This window comes from Thermobia domestica, unplaced genomic scaffold (assembly GCF_964235325.1).
Source record: "Thermobia domestica unplaced genomic scaffold, izTheDome1.hap1.1 HAP1_SCAFFOLD_1087, whole genome shotgun sequence".
Classification (NCBI taxonomy): domain Eukaryota; kingdom Metazoa; phylum Arthropoda; class Insecta; order Zygentoma; family Lepismatidae; genus Thermobia; species Thermobia domestica.
The window spans coordinates 12623-37957 of record NW_027656797.1 but is presented as its reverse complement, the minus strand read 5'-3'; the positions used below and the strand labels follow the sequence as shown (position 1 = coordinate 37957).

At 35.6% G+C, this 25335-nt stretch overlaps 1 protein-coding gene across 1 annotated transcript; it reads right to left on the bottom strand.

Moving 5' to 3' along the window:
* Positions 1 to 1571: 1571 nt before the first annotated feature.
* Positions 1572 to 24707, bottom strand: LOC145677600 (uncharacterized). Its single transcript, XM_081748058.1, has 3 exons — positions 24614 to 24707; positions 9099 to 9151; positions 1572 to 3344 (listed from the first exon to the last, which is right to left on the bottom strand). Exons 1-3 carry the CDS (start codon positions 24672 to 24674, stop codon positions 2718 to 2720), a joined length of 741 nt encoding a protein of 246 aa, XP_081604184.1. The 5' UTR covers positions 24675 to 24707; the 3' UTR covers positions 1572 to 2717.
* Positions 24708 to 25335: the final 628 nt, after the last annotated feature.

Below are 25335 nucleotides of genomic sequence, written 5' to 3'. Positions count from 1 at the left end.
ATGTGTTGAAACGGGCGGATGGTGATTATGCGAAGAAAGACCTTCTTGAGTCTTTCCAAGGACCAGCTAAAGGCCAAGTTGAGTGTGCGCTGTTAGATATCATAAGTATATCTAAATAATCACAGGAACAATATCCAGGGTGATTAGAACCTCCAGAATTAACTGTAAAACAACATCGGCTACGAGTAACAGAGAACGGAAGAAAAGTCTCAGTGACAGAGAACGCTGAGTATTGAAGAGGATTTATGATCATAGGATGAATGCAACAGAAGTGACTGCGAAACCAAGTTACACCTGGAACAACCTATTACCGAGGACCGTAAGAAGTAAAAGTGATTGTAGAACGCAACATTTAGACCTACCTATCAGTAAGAACTATTGGGCAAACACAACCACCACCTGAATACCTATTGCGACACTTGCAGTCCAATGCAAGTTGCATAATCTGAACATCTACTGTTGGGTTACAATTTTGAAGAAATGATCTCCACAAACAACCCTTTAACGTAATGAAAATGGTGCTTAAAATAGGTTGCACTGACGATGATTCGAACTGTGTAATGTGGTCCGCTGAGTGATAAACTAAAGTAATTTATTTCAGAATATGACAGAAGTTCCTTCTATTTTTTAAACAATGTTGTGTGTTTATTTTACACTATAATTATATTGTTCTTCAGAAGCCATCTTGTCCACATTTATTGACACCTTATCCCAACTTTCCAACACCGAAAAAGCTCATTTTTGCAAGTTAAATGCTGTGTATTTTTCTAGCTATATACAGTACATGTATTGCATTGTTGGAACATTTGATTTAATTGAATAAAAATGAGAGGTTCAAACGAGATTATTTATTTTGTCATTTTAGATATAGCGTCAGAATAAAATGGCATGTATTCTAATTTTACCTTCTTACGAATACTACCAACAACGATTATTTTATTTCTTAACATATTTCCTATTTAATATTCTTATCTTCAATATTCAATTCATTGCGTAAGTCGACTCTTGTCGACGGTAAGAAAATTTCCCTAACCAGCGAATGTCGACTATAGTCAATGTTTTAAAATTCTTTTGTCCGTATATTTGGCTTGTCGAGTGTAGTCGACAAAGGCGCTCCGTGCTATTTTTTGAACTCTATTGTTTTTTGCTCGATTTTCTACATTGTCCAATTCTACATTAAATTTGGAAAAGAATTACGTTTCTACCACAATTCAGTGAGAAACTATATTCGTTGAAAGGATACCCTGGCAGCGGCCATATTTATGACGTTATATCCACTAAGCCCACAACTGGATATATATATAAGTTGACCCCCGAATACGCCTCATTTCCCTGTACAATTCATGTGTATAATCTACGTGAGATTAGGATAATGAGTATGAGATAATGCGACTGATAGGTACAGACAATAACGAACTGCCGCGACTATAACAAAGGTTATTATTGATAAGTAGTTAGCGATTGCGACATATTTTGTGAAGTCTCATAGTTAGGAACATATTAAATTTCCATAAGATGAATAAAAAAATAAAGGAAAAATACATATCTAACTGCCTACAATGATTGTAAATTATATATTTTCTTCATCAAGTTTTGGCAAAAGTAATACAGTGATTACACAATTGACATACAAGCTTTCGCAAAAGAAACCTTGTTCTTGTTTTGTCACTTGAAAATAAAGTGTCTTAGACTGTTTTACAAAATGGCGATGGTAGAAATATGGTCTGCTATACACTATGAGATAAATCCTAGGAAATATCTTAGGATTTATCTTTAGAAAAATATTACAACATATCTCGTAGGAAATCCTACCCTTTTGTGCCATATACGTGAAGATTTTTTCCTGTTTCACATCCTCCAAAGAGGTGCCAGGTCTCACAATGCATACTCGGCCAGAAATGTTTTCCAGTGCCTTGGACCTTGCATGTCTGTTGTGATAATAGAGCGTTAACTTTGTATTATAGAGAATATGCACTAATAAGTGCGCACATAGCATCTTTGCTGGCGCGGAGAAAACAAATCTGTTTTCCCTTTTTCTCACCTAATGTCGCTTAGGTCGAAATCTCACTAATTTTCTTTCCGAAATAGATCGTGCTCTAAAGAAGAGAAATCTCATGGGATGCTTCCGAATATAGAAAATGACACGTGATCTGATGCCATACACGTTGAGATTTTGACTCAAGGAAAAATCGTAAGAGATTTTCTAGGATCTATCCTACAGTGCATGTCAAGAATAACTTCCATATCTGAAAACATACTTCTCTTGCGTTATTATTGGATACATTCAATGCTGGAAACGAACCCACAACGAAAATAAAATAAAGTTATTTTTTCTTACAATTATTATCTTACTTTCCATTATCTTTATTTACTTTTCTTGATTCACAATGCAATCTAAACAGTAATATACAGTTGTATAAATTATAGGATTTTAGTCTACAATGTTATAGTTAATAGAATCCACAATCAGTTTTTAGTCTTCTACTTTTTGGTGACACTGGACTGTTAACATTTTTGCCTTTCTTTTTTTGATAACAGATTAACACAATTACTGTTGAGTTTATACACAATGCACACATCGACATAATTAGAAGCTTCCACGAAAATTCTTCTCTTAATAAAGATAAGAAAAGCAAAACAGTTCGAAGGTAATGAATTTTAGGGTTCTTGTTTTTTTAAATAAAAGATTTTCGAGTTTTTTAACCACACTAATTACTTTAGCCAGTGATTCCAGCAACATCTGTGCCACCAGCTGGAGCACCACCAGATCCTCCAGAACCAGTTCCAGGAATATCCCCACCGGGAGCACCAGGAATTCCTCCTGTGATTGCACTAGATATTAGATCATTTCTCAAAGGTATCAACAAAGACATTATTAGCGTAGGTTCTGCCTTTCCCGTAGCTCCACCAATTGTCCCGACAAATCCTTGAACATCAGTTGGAACTTCTTGATTCCCAGGAGTACCCCCACCACCACCCCCATTACTTCCAGAACCCTGAGAGCTTCCTGGAACTTGTGGAACTGGTGAATTGTTGGAATTTCCTCCAGTTGCCCTGTCTTCTGCACTTTCAGTAATATTTTGCTCCTTAGAAATCACAGGCTGTGTCACGTTTGGAACTGGTTCAGGTATTTGATTGTGGGCGGTATTGCTGGTTTCACCTACAAGGTCAGCATTTGGTTGATCATTGGATGGTTCATCACTGTAACCTCCATCTGATACGCTGCTGTTATTGGAATCGAAATCACTTACAGACGAAGGCAAATCGTTCTCCACGTCCCTTTTCACATTATACGACGTTTGAATATTTCTAGTTAGACGTTGCAGAATCCTGATAGCTGAGACCTGAAATTGAAAATTAAGAATAGTGAATAATTTTAAAAATGAATGAAACACACTAAAACATTAAAAATACGTTAAACGGGATTTCAACGATGTGATAAGAGATAGAAATTAGGAAAATACAACAATTCATTATCACTGTAACGTATTATAATGTTGCAAATACAGCATGATTAGTTGCAATCCCTACAAAGTCAAACGCAGAGAAGTCAAACTTTCAGATTAAAGTTGTCAATGATTTCACTGTTTTTGTGCGTAACTATTTTTCATGTTTTTGATTATATTTTACTTGAGAATGAATACAACTGATAAACAAATGTCCTCAAAAATCTATACATTTCCTATGTAAGGTCTAAGGTGGATTATGCAGCGATAATATGGGCTTCTATTAGAAAGAAATATATAAATAAAATCGAAAATATTCAAAATAAATTTGTGCGCTTTTTAACATATAAAGAAACAGGGATATATCCGAAATTTGAGAAAGTACGAAGGTCTTCGAAGCAAATATTCACTACATTCACTTGAAACCAGGACTATTAATCTTTCTTACATACAATCATTCATAGTACAGTATATTCAGAATATTTATTATCAGAAATCAAACTTCACGTCCCACATAGAGCAAGGAGACCCCATAATGGCATATCCCATCTCTCAGAGCAAAGGACTAATGCATTGGGTGTATCACCTGTCAGAAAAATGTGTCATAACGGCACCTAGAAATAGACATCTTTATAGACAGAATTTTATTCTAAATAAATGAGGTGTATATCGTACTATAGGATGTATTTTAAAGCATTTTGCTATCGTATTGTATGCATATTATGAAATATATTATCATGATGGAAAACTGTAATTAGGCATTTGCCTGTTGTTTTTTGAAATAAATAAATAACAAACTGACAAGAATGAACCGAAGAGTTAGGTGTACAGAAGAAGGTTCGCCAAACTTTCTTCGTTTTTCTTAATTTGTAGGGAAGCAGAAAGGAATGCCAATTTGCTAAACAATGAAAGTCCATAACTGAGTTATTGATGGTCAGAGACAATTACCTCTTGAACCAACATTTGTACAGATAGTCTTCTAGTGTTATACGCTATCAATGACTCATTTTCAGTCAAAAATATACTACTTGGTTTCTGTATCCAGTTTCAATGTTGATAAGCTCTACTGATTCTAAACTAGTTCTCTCTCTCTTTCTATTCTTCAAATTTTTTCGTCAATCTAATTCTCCAGAGTGAAAAATCTTTAAGCGGGATCAGGATTGGATACAGCTAGTATTGATCAAAAGCCTCAATTATTTAACATGGGTCATAAACACTTTTCTCTATACAGGGCGTTTCCATACAACATCGAGGTGATTGCTAACACCAAAATAACACAAAAAGCATGCACCAACCTGGGCGAAAAATGTTTCCTTTCGGGCGAAAAATGTATAAAATTTGTTGGAAAAATACAAAACAACCATAACTCAGGAACAAATGTGGAATCAAAGTCGGGAAGATGAAATGTTCATTATTTTTAGTTGTACATTCCATTAATGCAGAATTAAATGTGACGCAAGGATGATTCCCAAAGAAACTGTATAATTCCTGGGACATTTTATCAAAAAATAAACGAAGAAAATAAAGAACAATCGAGCATAACATTTTAATGAAAAAAAATCATAGTGCGTTTTTCAGGTAGGAAAATAAATTTTAGAATTCGAAAGAAGGAGAGATACACATGTTTGATTCATCTACTTTGTTCCACTACTGAACAAAAACTCGGAGAAACTGTGTCTCAGTAGAAAATAAACACTTGGAGGAACTCTTTCTCCGATGGGCACATCCTTTTCAGTGTAGTATGATTTATCACGAAAAATATTGAAATATGTATGTAGCATGTGAGTTCGCAGCTTTTTACAGTGTAATTATTAAGAATGTCTTGTACTTCACAAATAACCAACCACTTAAATTTCCCTCTTCTCATTTCCTTTTATTGTACGATTTACCCTTGATGTGTTTATACTTTACCCTGAATGGTTTACAGAGCACTAGTGACTCAATGAAGCAGTCTATATAACAATTCAATATTGTTCATTACGTAGGTCATGTAGAACTGATCTTAAAATTCCTACTGGATACTATACAATATTATGCGAAATATACTAATGCATAGAAGACCTAGTATTTATCCTCATATAGTTTACTCTCTGGAGGCTAGACCTTATCAGACGTGAATTAAAGTTACCTGTACTATTTCTCACGCAGTTCCCTTCTATTACATCATGTTTATGCCATCTAGCTATAATTTTCTTTACTTGGCATCCTAGAATTCTATTTGTCCGTCCCTCCACCAATAGAAAACTGTCTGAATCATTTCGTTATTAATGACAAGACTAATTATGTGTAACACTCATAAATCGAATCTATTTGATGTCTTTATACGCTATTCATGCAATTAGCATTCTCTTACAATTAACCTAGAACGGTAGTTCTCAGAATTTTGAACAGTATGATTCCTTTTGCGCTAGCTATATAGGAAAGCTTCTTCCTTACAAATAATAATAAAATACTGTGTATGTATATTAAAAACCACTTTAACGCTAACTTAACGAAGTCTGTCGACCAACACTGGATAGAAGTGACCCACCAGCTGAGAACAACTGATCTATCGTTTCCGGACCTAGAAACTCTACGAATTCCACATTTTAGGCGTAAGTGCTTTTGATACATTGGTTTATTGCGCGCACTATCTACACTATCAAAACTTCTATTAGAACCTTGGTTCTTCGTCCAAAGTAGAGGCATGCGAGTTAATGATACAGCTCCTTTCTGACGCGACGGGTCCCTCGTCCGATCTCACACCACAAAACTTTGTGGTGAACAACATCATGTCTGTGACTTTTCTCGGGATTTTCCTGTTTTCTCCTAGATTTTCATTCCACGAATTCTTTCGCTATAATTAGCTACCATTTTTCATCTGCCTTTATTAGTCCAAAAGATATAATTGTGAGTTCAATACTTACACCGCAGTTCATTACAGTTCTTCCCCTAAGAATTTATTCTGTATAGAGACGAAGTAGATTAATAATTAAATCCGCGTTATCTTTCCTTCTTTCGAATTTTGAAATTGTACTTTGAGCTTAAAATTGTACTGCGAATTTTGTTCGTTGAAATATCGTATTTGACTGTTGTTTATTTTCCTCATTCAACTTTTAATAAAATGCTCCAGTAATTATCCAGTTTCTTTGGATGCCATGCCCTTGCGTCACATCCAATTATGTATTAATGGAATCTACGACTGAAAGTAATGGACATTCCCTTTCAACCAACTTCGTTCCGAAATTTCGTTCTTGAGTTACGGACGTTTACGTATTTTTCCGACAAAATTTAATACTGGTCATACCACTAAAAGGAATCATTTTTACATCCAGGTTGGTCTATACTTTTTGCCTTATCTTGGTGTCAGGAATCACACCCAAACGTTGTATACATCGTTTTCAAACATCCTGTATATCTTGGGTATATGAAGATTTCTTTAAATGGAACAATAATTTAACACAACAATAGATACGGTGATGCAGCTGTACTGATAAAAGCTTCATGAGACATAATGAAGCTATAATTTACTGTTAGTAACCGGTTTTCTTATGGAAACGTCTATAACTGCATTATAATAATAATCGATTTCGTTATACAAACTTCTATAATTTATTATGTTAACAATCGACAATCGATTTCCTTACAGAACTTCCACAAACTTCTTCAAGTCCTAACTTTTACAACCAGGAGCGTCATTTCAGATTTTACTTGGGGGGGGGGCAAGACCCCTTGATATAAGTAAAATTTCGCGTTTTTCACTGACTTTCTACTACTCTGTTGATAAAATCTATATAAATCTCAAACGCAGGGGGGCAATTGCCCCTCCCTGCCCCCCTAAATGACGCCCCTGTTTACAACATTCTCTAGTAAAAGTTTCTATCTCCAGCAATACTTACTAACAAGTAGATTGACAACACTTACATTAAATCTTATTATCTTTTCATTTCGGAGGAAAGTATACAGAGAACAAAGTTTGTTAATGCCACAGACAGGGCTGGGAATTACAGGTACAAAATGTTGGTAAAAATAAAGTGAAAATTTTTGTATAAACAGGTGCAAAGTTTAGATGTAAATTTTCATACAAATAGTACTAAAATTATTTACATGATATTTAACACGTTGACTGCTGATTTAATGATAGACCTCTCCCCATAAACTCTCTTATTTTATATGATTACTTTTACATTATTGTAGAGGGATTTATTGACTATGTATGTATAACGTAATTCATGAAACTATGCTGAAAGGTGTTCCACCACACATGCCGTCAGTTTTTGATGTCATAACCTAAGGTTATTGCCGGAAAAGTGATTGTCATGAAGTACAAAGCGCCAAACGGCATCCACCGTATATGTGAAGTATAGCATCGGACGCCGACAAGATTTGTCCGCAGTGAACGTGTTAAGGACCCAATATACATTCACGTATTAAAATGTCTGCCTTTAAAAAGTTCGACAATATCATTAAAATCACAAGTTCGAAAAACTGTTACAAAAAATAACACTTTAACATTCAGAAGTCCAGAAAACTGTTAGGAGAGATAACATTTCAATAAAATTTCATAAGTCAAGAAAACTGTTACAACATATAACTTTAATATGGCAATAAAAAATCAGAAGTTCAGAAAAGTCATGTCGCTATATGAACTGCCTCAAATCACGTAGCATTGTCGTCTAAAGCAGAAGACTGCTGGTGTCTTAATGTTCTTGAAAACACTCGGCTGTTTCCGCCGTCTAATAGACAGACATACTCACAATATTTTTCCACCTGTTAACTGATTAAGGAAGTTCAGGGTGTCCGTGAATTGCAATATAGCATTAACTCCACATAATTCTAACTGAGCGCATAAAAGCAATTGGGTGTGAATGGCCGGGAGTAACAGCGTTGGGGCTTCGATTTACTGTACTTGTGGTGTTTAGAGAGAGTTTACGTATAGCAGGGTAAAAAATGTTGTTTAATTGCTATCCCAGTTGAGAAATTGGATTATAAGCTTGTTCATGTTTTATAAAAATAAATAAATAAATAAAATAAAAATAAGAATAATAACATGTTGAACTGAATAACGAAATGCTTATCGATTGGAACTTTGCACTTATTCTTTTTGCAAATTTCACGACAAGGATTGTTCGAAGCGTAATTTTCTCATATTAAGGTTCGTGCATGTGCAGACGGAGGTAGCTTTCTATCTAATAACCCTACAGTGCATATAGTGAATTCACTCAACAGGAGTGCAGTTTAGCAAATTTCTTTCAAGTTCCCATGCTGATTTTTACAACAGTATTCCTTTCTCCTTCCATCCATCTTTTGATCACATTTGCGAGATTGCAACGTCTTAACACCCACTGTGTCTGTACTCTCCTGTCAATACTATGGCTAATATGAAACAGATCTCAGACCATGTAAGAACAACTTTAAAGAACAGCGTTCAAAACTTGGCCACCTAAGCAATCAAAACTTCACATGGAGTTGACAAGCGACAGTCAATTGTCTGAAATGAAGGGTCTGGTTGGCCATTTAGTTATTGGGGATGTTTTCCACAAGTTCCCTTTCCGTATAATCAGACGATAACTTGTTTATGGCACGAGCTACCACACATAGAAGGTGGCATTTTTTAAATACTAACTGAACTCCGGTTGAAGAAACAAACTATAAAGAAAATTATTGTCTTACCATAGATCGAGGATCCCAATTAGCAGGCAATGAAATACTCTGAGTATGAACGTCTGAAAAGAAGAGCATTGTCAGTGAAGGATATATTTGACTTAAATAGATATATTTATGATGAACAATAGACATAATATGAGGTGTTCCAGGTAGTAGGGGCAAATTCAACAAAGATTGCACAATATAAACACTCGCAAACTACATTTGAAATGTTTGGAGTAGTAATAACAAACTGCTCTGTGGGAGCTAGTTTCGTCCCCATGTATATAATTCGTGGAAGTAGTTTCTGTTTCCTTAAATACACTTTCAAAATAAATAGACGATTATTTTCACCGCCCAGAGTGTCTCTTCAGGAAACAAGACTGCAAGGTTCGCCCTAACAACCCGCTACGTCTCATATTAATTGAAAAGCCAGAAATACCTCGAAGATGAAGGAAACTATATATATACAGATATAACAGTTATGCTCTAACTATTGAATGTCACAGTATGTCATTAATATACCTTTGCTATTAGTTTAACATCGCAACCCTGTGCTAGGCCATTAAATGTTTTCGTTTTTCTTTCAGTGAAAATTTTGCATGAAAAACAAAATGTCGCAATGCGTGTTATGTTATTCTATAGAGCATTATATGCTCTACAAAATGGTGTGTTCATATTTTTTATGCTGATATACTTTCTGTTCTGTTGAGGCCATTAAAATGGAGTGTCAAGTCGACAGAAAAATAACATTTTAGACACCTACTGCTGTTCTAGTTTAACAGAGGTGCCAAACCTATAGAAGTGTTTGAAAGATTTATGAAGTTTATGGCGAGGAATCGCTGCTTGTATCTATGTATTGACCGATAACGGGCAAGTAAACTGGCGGCGATCGTGGCGCGTTTATTTTTTTGTGGGTCTAAGCATGCGGAACCCATGCGCCCAATTTTTCCCATCGAGTGAAGGTGGCGCTCTACAGCATTGTGGGAGACCCCATTATCTCTGAGAATTCTCCTGTTGTTTGGCGTGGATCTTCGTCAACAAGCTGATTTAGTCATCAGTCACTCCGGTGCGATGCACGTCTTTGAAGTCGAACAGCAGGTGTCGAAAATGTTCTTTACTGTCGACTTGATACTCCATTTTAATGACCTGAAAAGAACAGAAAATATAACAGTATAAAAAAATTTGAACACACCATTTTGTAGAGCACGTAATGCCCTATCGAATAACACAACACGCATTGCCACAACATTTTGTTTTTCATGCAAAATTTTCACTGAAAAGAAAAAACGTGAACACTTATGGGTCAACCCAATAAAATTTACCTTCTTCAATTGACACTTTTTCCAGAGGCCACATTAAATATCGCTTTGCGTCAACGCAACATACAATTTATGGTTTAGTTTGTGATAAGCGTCCTGACAAACTGACTTAGTGAATTTGTGATAATGACGATACTAACGCAAACTTTGCGTTTGTTATTATATTGAGACAGGTCTGCAATTTTCTTCACAGACTGATGAAATTATGCGTGCGCCACTGGTTTCGTGTATCAAGATGGCTACAACAAAACACAGGAAGGAATTCTCTGACAATTCCAGGTTCTCTAAATATATTTTGAAGTTTTCTCTGATAAGTAATTAGGGACACAGACTTACTTTCCCATGCGAATGGAAAAATAAGACCGAGAAAACATGACAATGATGGCACATAAACAATACACAACTCCCTAATTAACGAGAATAATGAGAGCAATAAATAAATAAATACAAAACATTTTATTATCAATTACCCAATAAAAATTCCTGCACAAAGCAAGAAACTAAACATCCTCCCTCAAAGTTTAATCTGTAGCTTTAGTAATTGGTCCTTTGATGAAAGTCTCGTTACATATCCCTTTGGAGTTCTAGTTCCTATTTTTAGGTGACAAAGCTGTGTCTTCATTACTCGATTAAAAAAGAACCAATACAGCTTTTTACTTAGTTTTTTTTTCAAGTCTAGAGGCATTATAGAACACGTTACGTATGGTTTCACGCCTTCCTGCGTGCAGACATTGGGGTGATTACGTCATAACTTTTTTTGTTATGCCTATTTTTATTATTTTTTGGCGGGCTTACTTTTGCACCCAGAAGACTGAAATTTTGCACAAACATTCAGTCCACCGAGTAGTATTTATGAGATCTCTGCGTTAACACAGGGGGTTCCAGAGGGGCAAAAATGTAAAGCAGAGAGACATTTTAACCAAAAATCCCTTTTTCGCACGATTTTCCCGCCTCAGATACATGACGATGAGATGTGAATGGTACCATTTGAAAGTTTCAAGAGAATGAGGTACAAAACATGACCCTAGGATAAATAGGGATGTCTCAGGGTTTGTATTACCTGAGATCAGGGTCTTTTGCGGTAATCTGGGGCATTGTGGGGATCACTGGTAAATATTTTTCCCGCCCTTACTATTCAAGAAGCTTGAAATTTTGCATGTGTTTAATACTTCCCTTAGTATTTTTCAGTTGATTTTTAGATCTCTAGGAGTTAACACAGGGAGGTCCAGAGGGGCTCAAAATTTGAAAAAAAGAAATTCAGAGAAAATCCCGATTTCTCTCACAATTTCTCGCCTCAGGGACATGATAAGGAAATGTGAATGACATCGTTTGAAAGGTTGCTCTATTGTGTGTAAAATGAGTTATGAACCATGATCCTACGATAAATAGCGATGATGCTATAGCCGCTTAACTGAAAGTCTATAATTTACGTTTTAAAAAGCCGGGATTTTTAAGGGATACAAAAGGAAAAAAAGTCACTGTGAGACACTGATTGAAAAACAACGGATAGGTTTAAATAAAAATGGCTGCGGTGTATTAACAACATATCTTTACAAGAAAAGAAAAAGAATAGTATTATGTACTAATTCAGTTCACTTCTTCAAGTGCTTTATTTCCTCATCAATATTGCGCACATCTTTCATTATTTTAGTTTTCTTAGCATCAGGCTCGTTGAAAATGATCTTTATTTTCCTGTCTTAAACTTCTGGTTTGCTTTCCTTTTTCTCTGATCATTGACTTGCTGCGTCTGCAAAACAAGTACGAACATTTTCTGCATAATGAATCATGGATTTGGTTTAGGTAATTTCTCAAGGCTACCAAAAGAAGCTACTGAATCATACACAAGTCTAAGCATTACTAAAATTTGTTGTTTTAAATTATCTGCTACACTGAAAATCCTTCTTCTAAAGTTTTGAATTTCCATGAGAGAAAACGAAGGTCATTTTAACAATATACCTTAAACCACTCAACTCTGAAATATCCAAATTCTTTGACCGGAAGTCACCAAAATGCTGACCATTTCTAGAATACTGACTCATAATTGCTTTACAATTTGGACTCGAACATAATTATCTGAACTACCTCATAACTTTATCTGCTCTATTGCCACCTAACCAATTATTTTCAATTAGTTCAACTAAAACAGACTAAATATCAAATCCTGCAGAAAACTGAGATTCAAATACAAAAAAAGCTCCAACCAATTTATAATTTAAAGGCAATTTCTCCAGGAGTATAACACATTTCTGTAGACACTTCCTGCAATTTCGGTGAAAATCCAAAACGTTCATATCCATTATTGGTTGACACTTCTAAAATACAGTACGTGTAGCAGAAGCAATGTCTCCGCCATTTTTCAGAGGAAGATGATTTTCCTAATTTGCCACATCGATTTGTATCCACGAAGTCGAAGAACAAAGTTTTTTCTTTTCTTTCTTTTTTGTTATATCACAGCGAATTAAGTGTTACAAAGAAATGGACTGAGGAGAATATTAGTCTGAAATTTGTAAGGAAAGAGTCTACTTGTGAAGTAAGTGATTTGAAAATTGTTACGTTTAGGAATAAACCTATTACTTTCTTCCAATATATTTGACAAAATCTGATAGCTCGAATAGCAGGAAACTTTTTTGTTCTTTTTGATACTTTCAATTTACAACAGAAGATACGGATAAAAGTCAATGGCTCCCGGAACAATACTTTATTTTCAACCAGTACAGAACTAAATTTCACTAGAAATTTTCTGTACGTCGACAGTGGGTGTACTCGCCAGTGATGAAACATTCTTAAATAAGTTATATAGAGCTCTTAGAAATTCAACGAGTCTCCAATTCCTCATCTCAATCCAGCCTTAAATGCTCCCGCGCAAAGTAACCCACATCTTTTATATCACGTATTACAGAGTCATTTGGTAACGTTTTGATATCTAACTTAAAGTTACACAAAAATTTAAATTGTACATTGGGGTCATTAATTAAAATTTGAATTATCTGTTTTGTAGAATGCCCTTTCACGGTACTTCAGAATCGTACATGTATGTTCATCTGTTTCTTTTGAGACACTTTATTAAGAAATTAATCAGAATCCACAACATAGTAGTGCCACTCCTCTAACAACTGAATTACTTCACTCTGATATGGTGATGCTGGGTAAACTGAAGTATTTGCTATTTTGTCACGTTGAAGCGGTATTTTACAGGCAATTTCACTGTCTGGAAACGTAACTTTGAATACTTTGACATTCTTAGCTGGAGTTCGCACTGATGTATGTCATTTGACTTTCAATATACTTCAGAAATTCTGCTTTTATATATATGTATATATTACTAAAATCCCTGTATAAACAACTTTGTTTCGTCCCCGAATTCCTACCCACTTGCATCTCGTAGAATCCATATTTGAATACGCAACATAACCAGAAATGTTCAATTTTTGTGCAGATGAAGTACAAATAGAATGATGCAACAACTCAAGGTACTGACATGTTCCCTTGACTAATAAAGACGCTAACTGCTCCTGAAATGGAGATGGACGATGTCATTTGCAAATACTTTCTACTCTTCATGTTACTCAGGAAAAAGACGCTCCACCAAATGTAGCAAGCAGAAAATTTGTTACTTAGCACTAAGCAAGAACAAGGAAGGAAGGATTGGTTATGATATTGGAGTACTTAGAAGCTGATATACTTCCTATCAACACTGAATACGTGCGACAACACACTAAAACACCTCTACTTTCGATTCTGTCTCTGCAACTTGAACAATACTAAACCAGGAGTGATATTAAACAAATGTACAAGAAAATAATCAGAAAGCTCGTAGGCATCCCCACCCCACTTCTTGATCGCCTGTCTATATAACAAGATGCTGTCGTAAATAAACGCTTGTTGTTGACCACTGTATAAAATATTTTTATTTTGCAACTACGTTGCCTCGTTCCACTGAATCAAATCAACTTAAGTTTGCTCATTCTTTTCCTTTTTCTGTTTAGTCTTACGGATTTAAGCACTGTTAAGTTCCTAACACGGTACACACTTCTGAACATGCAATCTGGGGTCAACCTATATATGTTCAGAAAGTACGCATCATGTTATGGAAGAATCCCCTTGCAAATGTTCCGTCGAGCCTAACTCACATCGGATGCAAAGCTCTATAAAATTTATGAGGGGATGGATGTTGAAACTATAACCGAAGGGATGACACCAAAATTTCATCCCTTTGACTTTTTCTTCATCCTTCAAGTTAAGTACACCTCAAAGAGGATCCACAAGTATATCCGGGACTATGGGTTGAGTGACAGGTTCGACATGACCAATTGTTTTTTCACCCCCCACATGATAGACTTGGTATGCAATCAGTTACAGTCACCAAAATTCCGTATGATTACGTACGCGTTTGGAAACATTGGTTATATCGACTTAGCGGATGGATTCACTTCCAGCTAGTGAAAGATTTATGCTTCAGTTTTGAAAAAAACAGTGAGAATATGACGTGTCACAAATCATGACGAGCATTGTATGCAGAAAACATTCATCATCTGCAGCTGGTGTCTTCACCCCACTGCTTGTACCAGTTCCTATGCAATAATGGTCAACCTGGAGTAAACATGGAGCACACCCTGGAACCTCATTATCATGTCGATTGAATGACTCGTGACGTATAAGTTACGTGTCCCTCACATTATGCAGCAAGGCCACGCCCTGGCGAACACCAGGGAACTTTCCCTTTCATGACCAGAGGCTTCTCGTGCCGAGAAGGCTAAGTCCCCTTTAAGGGTAACCAATGGGGTCGGTTTCACATGTGGTTATTGTCGACTTTGTTAATACACTGCAAAAAATACAGAACTAATTTTAGACACAGTAGGACACTGTACACATTACCGACACTCTTCGAACATTTCCAGACAACACATATTCCCCCTTTTTAGATACTATATTGTTCAAGTATGTCCCAGATGTATGTACAAAATGTGCAACATGTATGCCATCACTTTGTTTTTGAACTGTTTGCCGACAAGAAGTGTTTTAAATATTTCATACTAGATACTGTTTTCGGAGAATGAACGCTTTTGGACACGCGAAGCACACTTTATGAACACACACTTAATATATTTCTCTCTCAACATCTGTACTAAAGGTGTTTAAATGCTGTTTTATTTCTTACAGTGCACGAGCTATACATACGTCGGCCACGATCCAGCGTGCGGCATATCCAACATCTCTTGACGGGCGATCATGAGCCTATCCTCGGATTCTATCTTGGGTACATCCTATAGCATGAAATTTCTGGTATGTATATTTTGTATAAATGGGTGATATACTTAAAGTGAGCCAATGACAGGTCACAGAGGTGGTGTCTGTCAAGGTATGGCCTGCGACATATCACACTACTTGTCTTGGAGAGTAGGTCACGGATTCATGGTTGGTTTCCCTGTAGGTCTCGGTATATAGGACAAACTGGCTGAAATATGCTTTCACACTAATCTTTTGTGTCGTTCGGGGAGAATCGTGAAAAAAACACCTGATCAATATTCTAGAGGTCGCTAAAGTAATTTGATTTATAGGTCAACAAGATAGCTCAATTGCTTTATCGGACCCCCTATTTTGGGGTTGGCTGGGTTAGGCCCGAGGGAACTTTTGCAACCGGATTCTTCCATAATATCACGAGTATTTCTGGAACATATCTAGGTTGACCCCAGATTCCATGTTGAGAACCGTGCACATCCCGTGTAAGATAAGAAATGAAATTGCTGAATTAAAACACGTACACAATGTAATATGATCGTGCGCTTAATATACGATAGTAAAGCGTATACACTCATTCTCAGTCTATTTATTCATTTGGAATTTTTTGTAGTCATGTTTTCATTACTCTGTATTACATAATAGGTTTGCGCATTTGGGTGTTTACAAAATGTTAGTTTCCAGCAACGAATAGTATCGAGAAAGTAAACTGAATTCCCACATCAGAAAACGAGCAGAGAACACCTTATTTCTGAGAAAAATAAGATCACTTCCACGAACATTATTTACACGGGTGAAAGAAATCAATCATTGCAAATAGATAGTTTCACAATTTCCCAAGGCGTTTTACGGTTACTGACAGATTAAAGCTCCTTGCTTAAGAGCCCGACATACTAAAAATAATACAAAATTTACCATTTCTCTCTTGTTTGTTTTTCATAAGTGAAAGGAGATAAGAAATGTAATTTACAACAATCATAGATAATGTTATTCTACAACACGAAATATGAACCTGAAGGATTTTCAGTACTGCCAATCCTAGAAATTACAGTGTTGCCAGAATAACATTTCCCCCAAAATCTAAGTTAAGGCAGCGGCTAGAGGAACAAACTCAACTACATTTGATTACGTATCATGTTGTTGTGGTATCGTGTGAACTACTTTTTAAGTAACGTTATTATTTAATTTTAATAACTGTATGTTAAAACTATTTTCTTTATTATAAACTAAATACAACTATTATTTAAAAAAGTAGTTCATAGGATTTCAAAACAACATGATATGTAATCAAATGCAGTTGAGTTCGTTCCTCTAATCCTTGTCTTAACTTAGATTTTGGAAAAATGTTATTATGGCAACACTGAAAATTCTTCAGGTTCATATTTTCTGTTGTAGAATAGCATTATCTATGATTGTGGTAAGACGCATTTCATTATCTCCTTTCATTTCTGAGTAAACAAGCAAAAGAAAAATGGTAAATTTTGTATTATTTTTAGTATGGCAGGCTCTTAACACTTAATACTTTACATTAAACAATTAGTTTAACGTTTCATAAGTGAGATGGTAACTATTGAGTTAATGGTGTAAGGACGAAAAGAATGTGAATAAGGGAAGAAACGTGAGAAACCAAGAAAACCCGCCACGAGGTATTCATTTACCACAAAACCAATATTAGGCCAGTCAAAACAATGATAAAAAGGTACTTTATTCGGAACAAATTCTAACAGAAACTCTGTTTCGATTTTATGGTAGAAAAAAGAGATCTAAACAACATATCAAAAGTGTAGCTTAAATTTGACGTATTTTCCCGCCATTTTGGATAATGGAACTGAACACTTTACTTTGAAACAGCAGGTATATCTTCCCACAGAATTAAGATAAAAACTTTGTTCTGGTGTCAAATTGATAGTAATAGATCATAGAAGTAAGGAAAGTTTGAAAAGTCCTGCAATGGTGCTGTCATATTGAAATATGGCGGCTGTTCTCCCCAAAATTTCGTTACATTTAGTTTGTTACCTATAGAAATTGGCACATAACTATGAAACCGTTATAGATAGCAAAACCTCATCCGTAATAAAAGTTGTAGAGTAGAATCTGTTCTTTCCAATGATACCAAAATGGTTTCGTTGTCTTAGAAACTAAGCGAGCTATACCATTTTAAATGTGGAAGTGTTGTGTTTTATATCGTTGAAGTACGCAATCTTAGGCTATATATTTTTTTATTTAAATAAATGAAAGAAATTCTTATTGAATTAATAAGGAAAATTATCTGAATTGTTCTTATAAAGGAAAAGGAATAATTATAACATTAGTAAAATATATCACTGCACCACATCTCATGTAAGATTGTTGTTTGCTTTATTAAAAAGCCAATCAAACATTCACTGGAATGCAACACTAGCGAATAAGACTGAGCCGCATTTTACGGTAGATCAAATAGTCTTTATCCACGTTGCAGACGTTTATCTAAATCTGTGAGTCACCGATTTCGCATGAAATGTTCTCTTGTATTGGAAGGTCCATTTGCGCACTCCCTGTGCTTATGCTTGCGGCTATGGTTCGTGACGTCGCTTCCTCATATAGATCTTATGGATGAAAATATGTAGAATATTTTGTCGGGCACTGAAATACAGAAGCAATTAAATGACTGAGAAAAACTGTAATAGGATTGCCGATCAAGTAAGGTATCTAATTCATAGTGTTCAAGGTGTAATATAAGAAATTACGATATTGGGAAAACCGTACCAGCAATTTTGTTTATTTATTGTGTTGAAGTCGTAATATAGAGACTGCAATGTTATACATATTTGCCTCAGTCAATGAAAACGTTTTTCTCAATTTCATATTGTATAAGAGTTAAATTGAGTGTCGAATATATTATTCACATAAAGCCTGGACCTTAGTAGAAAAGTGTGTGCGTAAGCATATATCGAGCTATGCATATAAATAGTACTTTCATCGAAATATATGGTTCAAAGATACATCTGGGTCAACAACAAGAGACTATCGCTGCAGAACAACATGTGACAGTAGGCCAAACACAGGATAAGGTTGATGTACCTATAATTGAGGTCAATGCCGATTTTCTGCAGGTAAGGAAGATGATGGAAACTTGGAAGGAAACAAAGACTGCATCAAGCAGAATGTCTAGGCTGTGGATATAGTGCATGCAAATAATTAGTATTCTGAAACAGTTCATAACTAGTGAAAGAACGGAAATGAAATCTTTAAGTTTTACGTCCCACAGTTATGCCGGTTAGGCTAAAGGAGATGGTGATTATGAGAAATGAATGAAATGGTGGAATGAATAAAGTGGGAGGAAACGGGAGAATCCCGAGAAAACCACGAGCACGGTGTTTGTCCACCACAAAGTCCACACGGCGGAGCTGGGATCGAACCAGGAACCCCAAGCACCGGAGGTGAACGCTCTATTACTGAGCAACCGCGCCCCCTGGTGAAAGAACGGGGTGACTGGGATATGTACATTAGATTTCTGAGAGAGATGCTTCCACTCCTTACTCCCTCAGGACATAACTTTTATGCAAAGACCATCCACATTCATTTGCAAGATATGGAAAACTTGCATAGCATAAAACCCTATGTATACTCCGTGTTTCAGAAAGAATTTTACGTTGTCCGACGTTCTGAAAAATACTAGGCGGCACTACCAGTACATCATTTCATCGAACAAGTTTTGATGAGAACCATAAAATCCAGCGGAGGCCTGACAAGAAGAAGGGGAATGACAGACTCTCAAGTAAATCTATGAGTGTTGTCAATGATGCAATGTATTGAAGGTAACTGTGCCATGCAAGCGTTGACTAGAGTGAAGTACAATACAAGCGAGCAACACGGTGAAACTTCTCAGGCCCGAAGTCGAAGGGATGAAGACACAGACAAGTTGTTGAAATATCTGACAGAAACCAATTCCACACGGATTTCTCGTTGCGCAGCATAATATCAGGTATGGGTGCATCTAAGAATGTAAATGTTGATCAAGCCAAAGAAGTAGGAGAAAGCATACTTCGTTCTAAGATTGGTAAGAACGTATAATCTTACACCTTTAAATGAAGAGCACAGGCCGTAACAATGGCAATGAAAAAGCTTATAAAACTTAATAAGAAGTTGTACAAATCGATCCCTGTCTCTTGTTTCAACGACTCGCCGCAGTTGCAACTAGTAAAAAAATACCAACAGAACTGCTCTTAAAGCACAAACTGTACAGCTATCCAGCAGTACTCTTTGATTTGACCCTCCTTCCATGACAGGCGAATAAATCAGTTCTTCGGGTGCCTTGTGCACTGCTGCTAAAGAAACACAGTAAGCAAAACCTGTAAACAGCGTTTACATTCTGGATGAAGGTGCTCTGTTACATCATGTACCATGGATTCTAGCCATTACGTTTTTGGATACCTGCAGGAATTATGCAGTGCACATTCAACATCATTATGGCAGTACAATAATTGTTTTTGATGGATATTCTCATGTTTCATCTGTAAAAGACGCAACACACACCAGCAGATATGGGAAGAATGGCAGCCCTGATGGTCTAATATCCCTTAACAGCAATCTCATCATAAAAGAAAACTCCTTACCAAACAAAGTAAACAAACAACGGTTCATCAACATGCTCAGTTCTCACTTACAAGGAACTGAATGGCAGTGTGTACATACAAAAGGAGATCCGAATTTATTAATTGCACAGACTGCGGTGAAAGTTGCTTGCGAGAAGGATGCTATTGTTGTTGCTGGTGATACTAATGTACTGATTCTTCATTGTCACCACACATGGTACCTATAAGAATATTTTTTTTCATCCTAGAATAAGAAAGGGAATGCAGAGTCCACATCAGTGGCATGTTCGAGCAGTCCAAAGCAGCTTGGGAGTCAACGACATTTAAAATCTTCTGTTTACACATGCATTTCAAGGTTGTGACTCTACGTCTCAGTTTTTCAGCGTGGACAAAGGGAAAGATCGAAAAATGCTAATGAAAGGGACAGCTTGCAAATGTGCAAACGTTTTTAAAGATCCATCAGCAACTACCAAAGATGTTGTAGCAGCAAGTGAGAAAGCAACAGCTGCAATATACAATGGTTCAGAATCAGACACTCTTGATGTGTTCCGATTTAAACGTTTCAGTGAAAAAGTTGTAAGAAATACTATTTCAATTAAGTCTTCCACCAACTTCAGTAGCAGCCAAGTTCCACAGTATGAGAGCTTACTACCAAACTCAACTGTGGAGGGGAAATGATCGGTTGCTACCAACAGAATGGGGATGGATAACTACTCCCAATACTAACAGATTTATCTCCTGCAGCTAAGGACATATTAGAAAGGTCTGCTGTAACTGTAAGACAGACTGTCAATCAGGTCGTTGTTCTCGCCGAAGCCATAATCTGGATTGTTCACCTGCATGTGGAGAATGTCGGGATTCAGCGTGCTTCAACACCCCACATGAGTACGACATACCGCTTGAGTTTGAAGATAATCAAATGACGATCATTTCGAGTAAGGATGAGAACATATTAAATAATGAACGTTTATTATTGACTGATGATATTACAATCATCCTCTACTATATATACACCAAGTGATCATTCATTTATTCTTGGTATTTCTTTTTCTTTTTTTCGTTAAAATCACTGGCACTCAGTAGATTTGGTTGATTTTATACTGTACATTATATATATATATATATATATATATATATATATATATATATATATATATATATATAGTTATGTGTTAAATACTTACCTTGTTGATTTGATTTGAAACATTGAACAGAAGAACGCGGTCAAAAATAAAATCATTACGATTTTTCGCTACCTCATTACTGCGACACTCTCGCCATATAACATGGTCTATCTCGCTTAGTTTCTAAGACAACGAAACCATTTTAATATCAATGGAAAGAACAGATTCTACTCTACGACTTTTATTATGGATGAGTTTTTGGTATCTTTAACTTTGGTTTCATAGTTATGTGCCAATTACTATGAGTAACGTAATTTTGGGGAGAACAGCCGCCATATTTCAATATGACGCCACCATTGCACAACCTTACCAGTTTTCTTCACTTCTACGATCTATTCCCACCAATTTGACACAAAAATGAAGTTTCTATCTTAATTCCGTGGGAAGATATATACCTGCTGTTTCAAAGTAAGGTGTTCAGTGCCATTATCCAAAATGGCGGGAAAATAGAAGTCAGATTTTGTTACATTTTTTATATCTTGTTTAGATTGCTTTTCTCTACCACAAAGTCGAAACAGAGTCGAATTTGTTCTGGGTCAAACCATATTTTGACTGGACTATATCACCCACCCATGTTTTGAGCGCAGGAACTTTCGGTGATAGCAGTGAATGCTCTATCGACTACGTCACCACTTTCTTTTTTTGTTTAAAGTTTGTATCGAGATGCGAAAACATGTCTAACCCGCATAACATCTGAAATATGTTTAATCTCTTGGACCATTTCCTTCTTTCAATATAATGCGTGATAATAAATCGTCAGCAGAAAGAGTCTCTTTGCCTACAACCCACGGATTTTGGCGAAAATCAAGATGTGAAACAGCAACAAATAAACATGATGGAAATTCCATCTATATTTTTCTCCACAGTAAAAGTCACAATTAAAACAGTAACTGCATATCATAAAAGTTGGTTGCTTCCATAGTATACTAGAAACAAATAAATGTCCTACTACTTTATCATAATTTGAACCGCAAATTCATTTTTTTCTTTTCTTTCATTTCACTGCGAATTGCTAAATACAGGAATCCAGTCTTTCTTACGTATTTTTGGAGAGGTGTGTGAGGTGAGGTCAGGGGCGGATCCAGGACCGACTTCTGGGGGGAGGGAATGGCGGTGGGTTGTCATACTGCTACTTTTAAGGGCTCCATACTTTGGGATGGGTTTTATTTATATATATAAAATAAGAAAGTTTCCTCTTCTGGGGAAGGGCGATCGCCCCCCTGCATCCGTCCCTGGGTGAGGAGTCTCCATAAAGGGACGTTCTCCAAAGCCCGGAATATGTTTCGTGACTTCCTCTCGAAAGCTGCATTCCACTCATCGTGTCTCAATAATATTATTTCAAAACCTTGACAATTTCGTATTGGAACTGAAAAAGGATGCAAAAATTAGCTCAAAGAATGGTTAAAAAGAGAGGGAATGAAACTGCATTTGAACTCATGTACCACAAACATTGTGCACAAACTACTACATCATTATTAATGCCAGAATAAATTTAAAATAAATTTTTTTTAAAAAGTTTATGAGACGCATCATCATTAATAAATCGTTACAAATATATAACTGTTGATGTACTTACGAATGTATAGACTAACCAACGCACTCAATGGCCTATGAAACCTGGAATCTGAATACATCATTTACAGTAGCTCTCCTTTGAATTCAGCGATATATAATGCTCCGAGGATTATTTGACAAATGCACATACATGTCTGAAGAAGTATATTTAATTTTGAAACTGAATGCAATGGCGACCATATTTCTTTATTCATTTTTTTTGATTGGTATCCATTACACACACACACACACACACACACACACACACACACACATATATATATATATATATATATATATATATATATATATATATATATATATATATATATATATATATATATATATATATATATATATATATATATATATATATATATATACAGTGGACTCTTTTTAATTCGAAGTCCAAGGGGACACGAAAAAACTTGGAATTATCCAAAATTCGAATTATCCAACAACATTCATTTTCACATATATAACAACAAACAAACCAAAGTACTGTGCATCAAAAACATATTCATATGGTGTAGACTTTACCTTTAAAGCAGCTTATTATTTGCGTGATCAAATACCACAAACTAATAAACATTGACTCCACATAATTCGAACTACATGTACAATGAAAAATACATTTACGTACAATACTATAACATACATTGAATAGTCGGAATAATTAAATACCAGTAACAATTTGAATATTCTGTTCTCACTTTTAAGAAGTCGTAAACCTCACTTGCTTACATTTGATTGTTTTTGTACGGTCAATAAGTCTTGAATTTCATGTATTGCGTGGAATACGATATTAATAATATTTGGTTGACTTTATCAATAATTCATCTTACATTTTCAACCAATTCTGAAACAAGATGATATTCGCACACGTTCCCTATCTTTCTTTATCATTACATAGATTTATTTACTTCGAATTATCCAAAACGTAGGTTCAAAAGTTTGATTTATCCACGATTTTTTACTGTTGTTTTCAATACAGTTTTCAAGGGGAATGGACTTCTGTTCGAATTATCCAAGTTCGAATTAACGAGACTCCACTGTATATATATATATATATATATATATATATATATATATATATATATATATATATATATATATATATATATATATATATATATATATATAGGTGTATTTTCTGCACTCAATATCCAAGCGTTAAAAATTTCATTATACATTTGAAGTCTTGCTTACACCAATAAAGAAAAAACGTCGTTAGAAGTATATAGGCATAGACTAGTATTATCAATAGTCAAAGCTTCCGTAATGAGTGCAGTACGAAACCAATCAAATGAGAGGACCCTAAAAGTCACCTCCCCACATCGGAACTGCTATTACCACAACTGGAAACGAGACTGAATTTTAACAACCATGCGTTGCAAATTTGGAAATCTTTGTCAATTTACGAATACTTAGTATAAAGAGCAGCAAATTATAGCATGAAGGGAACAGACGAAACAGAACATAAACAGTTACAGACATGTGAATGAATGTAACAAGCTCTGAAGAGGCAATTGTAACAAAAATCATAATGAAATTGACACAAGAATGCTACTAAGGAAACTTCGGCACGCTCATTTTCATAAATTCTGTACTACTCTTTGTTCTTGGAGGTCTTATCTCTTCTCCAGTGTTTCTGTAATGGATGAACTCACCTTGTGTGAATGGAAGAATTATCAGTAGGGCGACAAATGTTTGCGAACAGATCTTCGGCATCCTATAGAAAGAAAAAGAAGCAATTTGTTATTCAGAGCGGCAACGACTTACATAAAAATAACAAAGCATCTTAAAATACAGTATATATGGTCACTTCTGTCTTAAGTAACAGCAAAATAAGAATGCAGCTTATAATCTTATTTTCTCTTTTAATTTGTTACACAGGACAGTTGAAAAGACACGAAATACAGAGGGTAATTTTGTGTATGGCGCTCATCAGTACCTCTATTTAATATTAGTTAATTCATTATCATTTTTTAAAATAAAATACAGTCTAAGTCAACCATGTGCAACAGCCGGCCCTCGGGCAATCCCGGTCCACTGAATCCTTTCATTCGGCCCGTCCGATCCATTATTGAAGACGTATTCCTTATGTAATCTCTTTAACTGAATTAAAACTTTTTCCTGGGTAACTAAAGCTTCTCCATTGGAACATCCAGTGTACCATCGAACACTTAGAGAGTGTTTTAGAACATGAAAGGAAGGTTTCCACTAAAATAGTATAAATATTTTGGCTACTGTTGTAACACTTTTTGTGTTCCTGCGATATTACTGAAAGATGGACAATTTTCTCCGTTGAATATGAGTGTTCAATTCTTGTGGAAATGTTTTTGTACGACCCTCGACGCCAGGAAGTCCTCTCTGATTAGCCCACATCCTG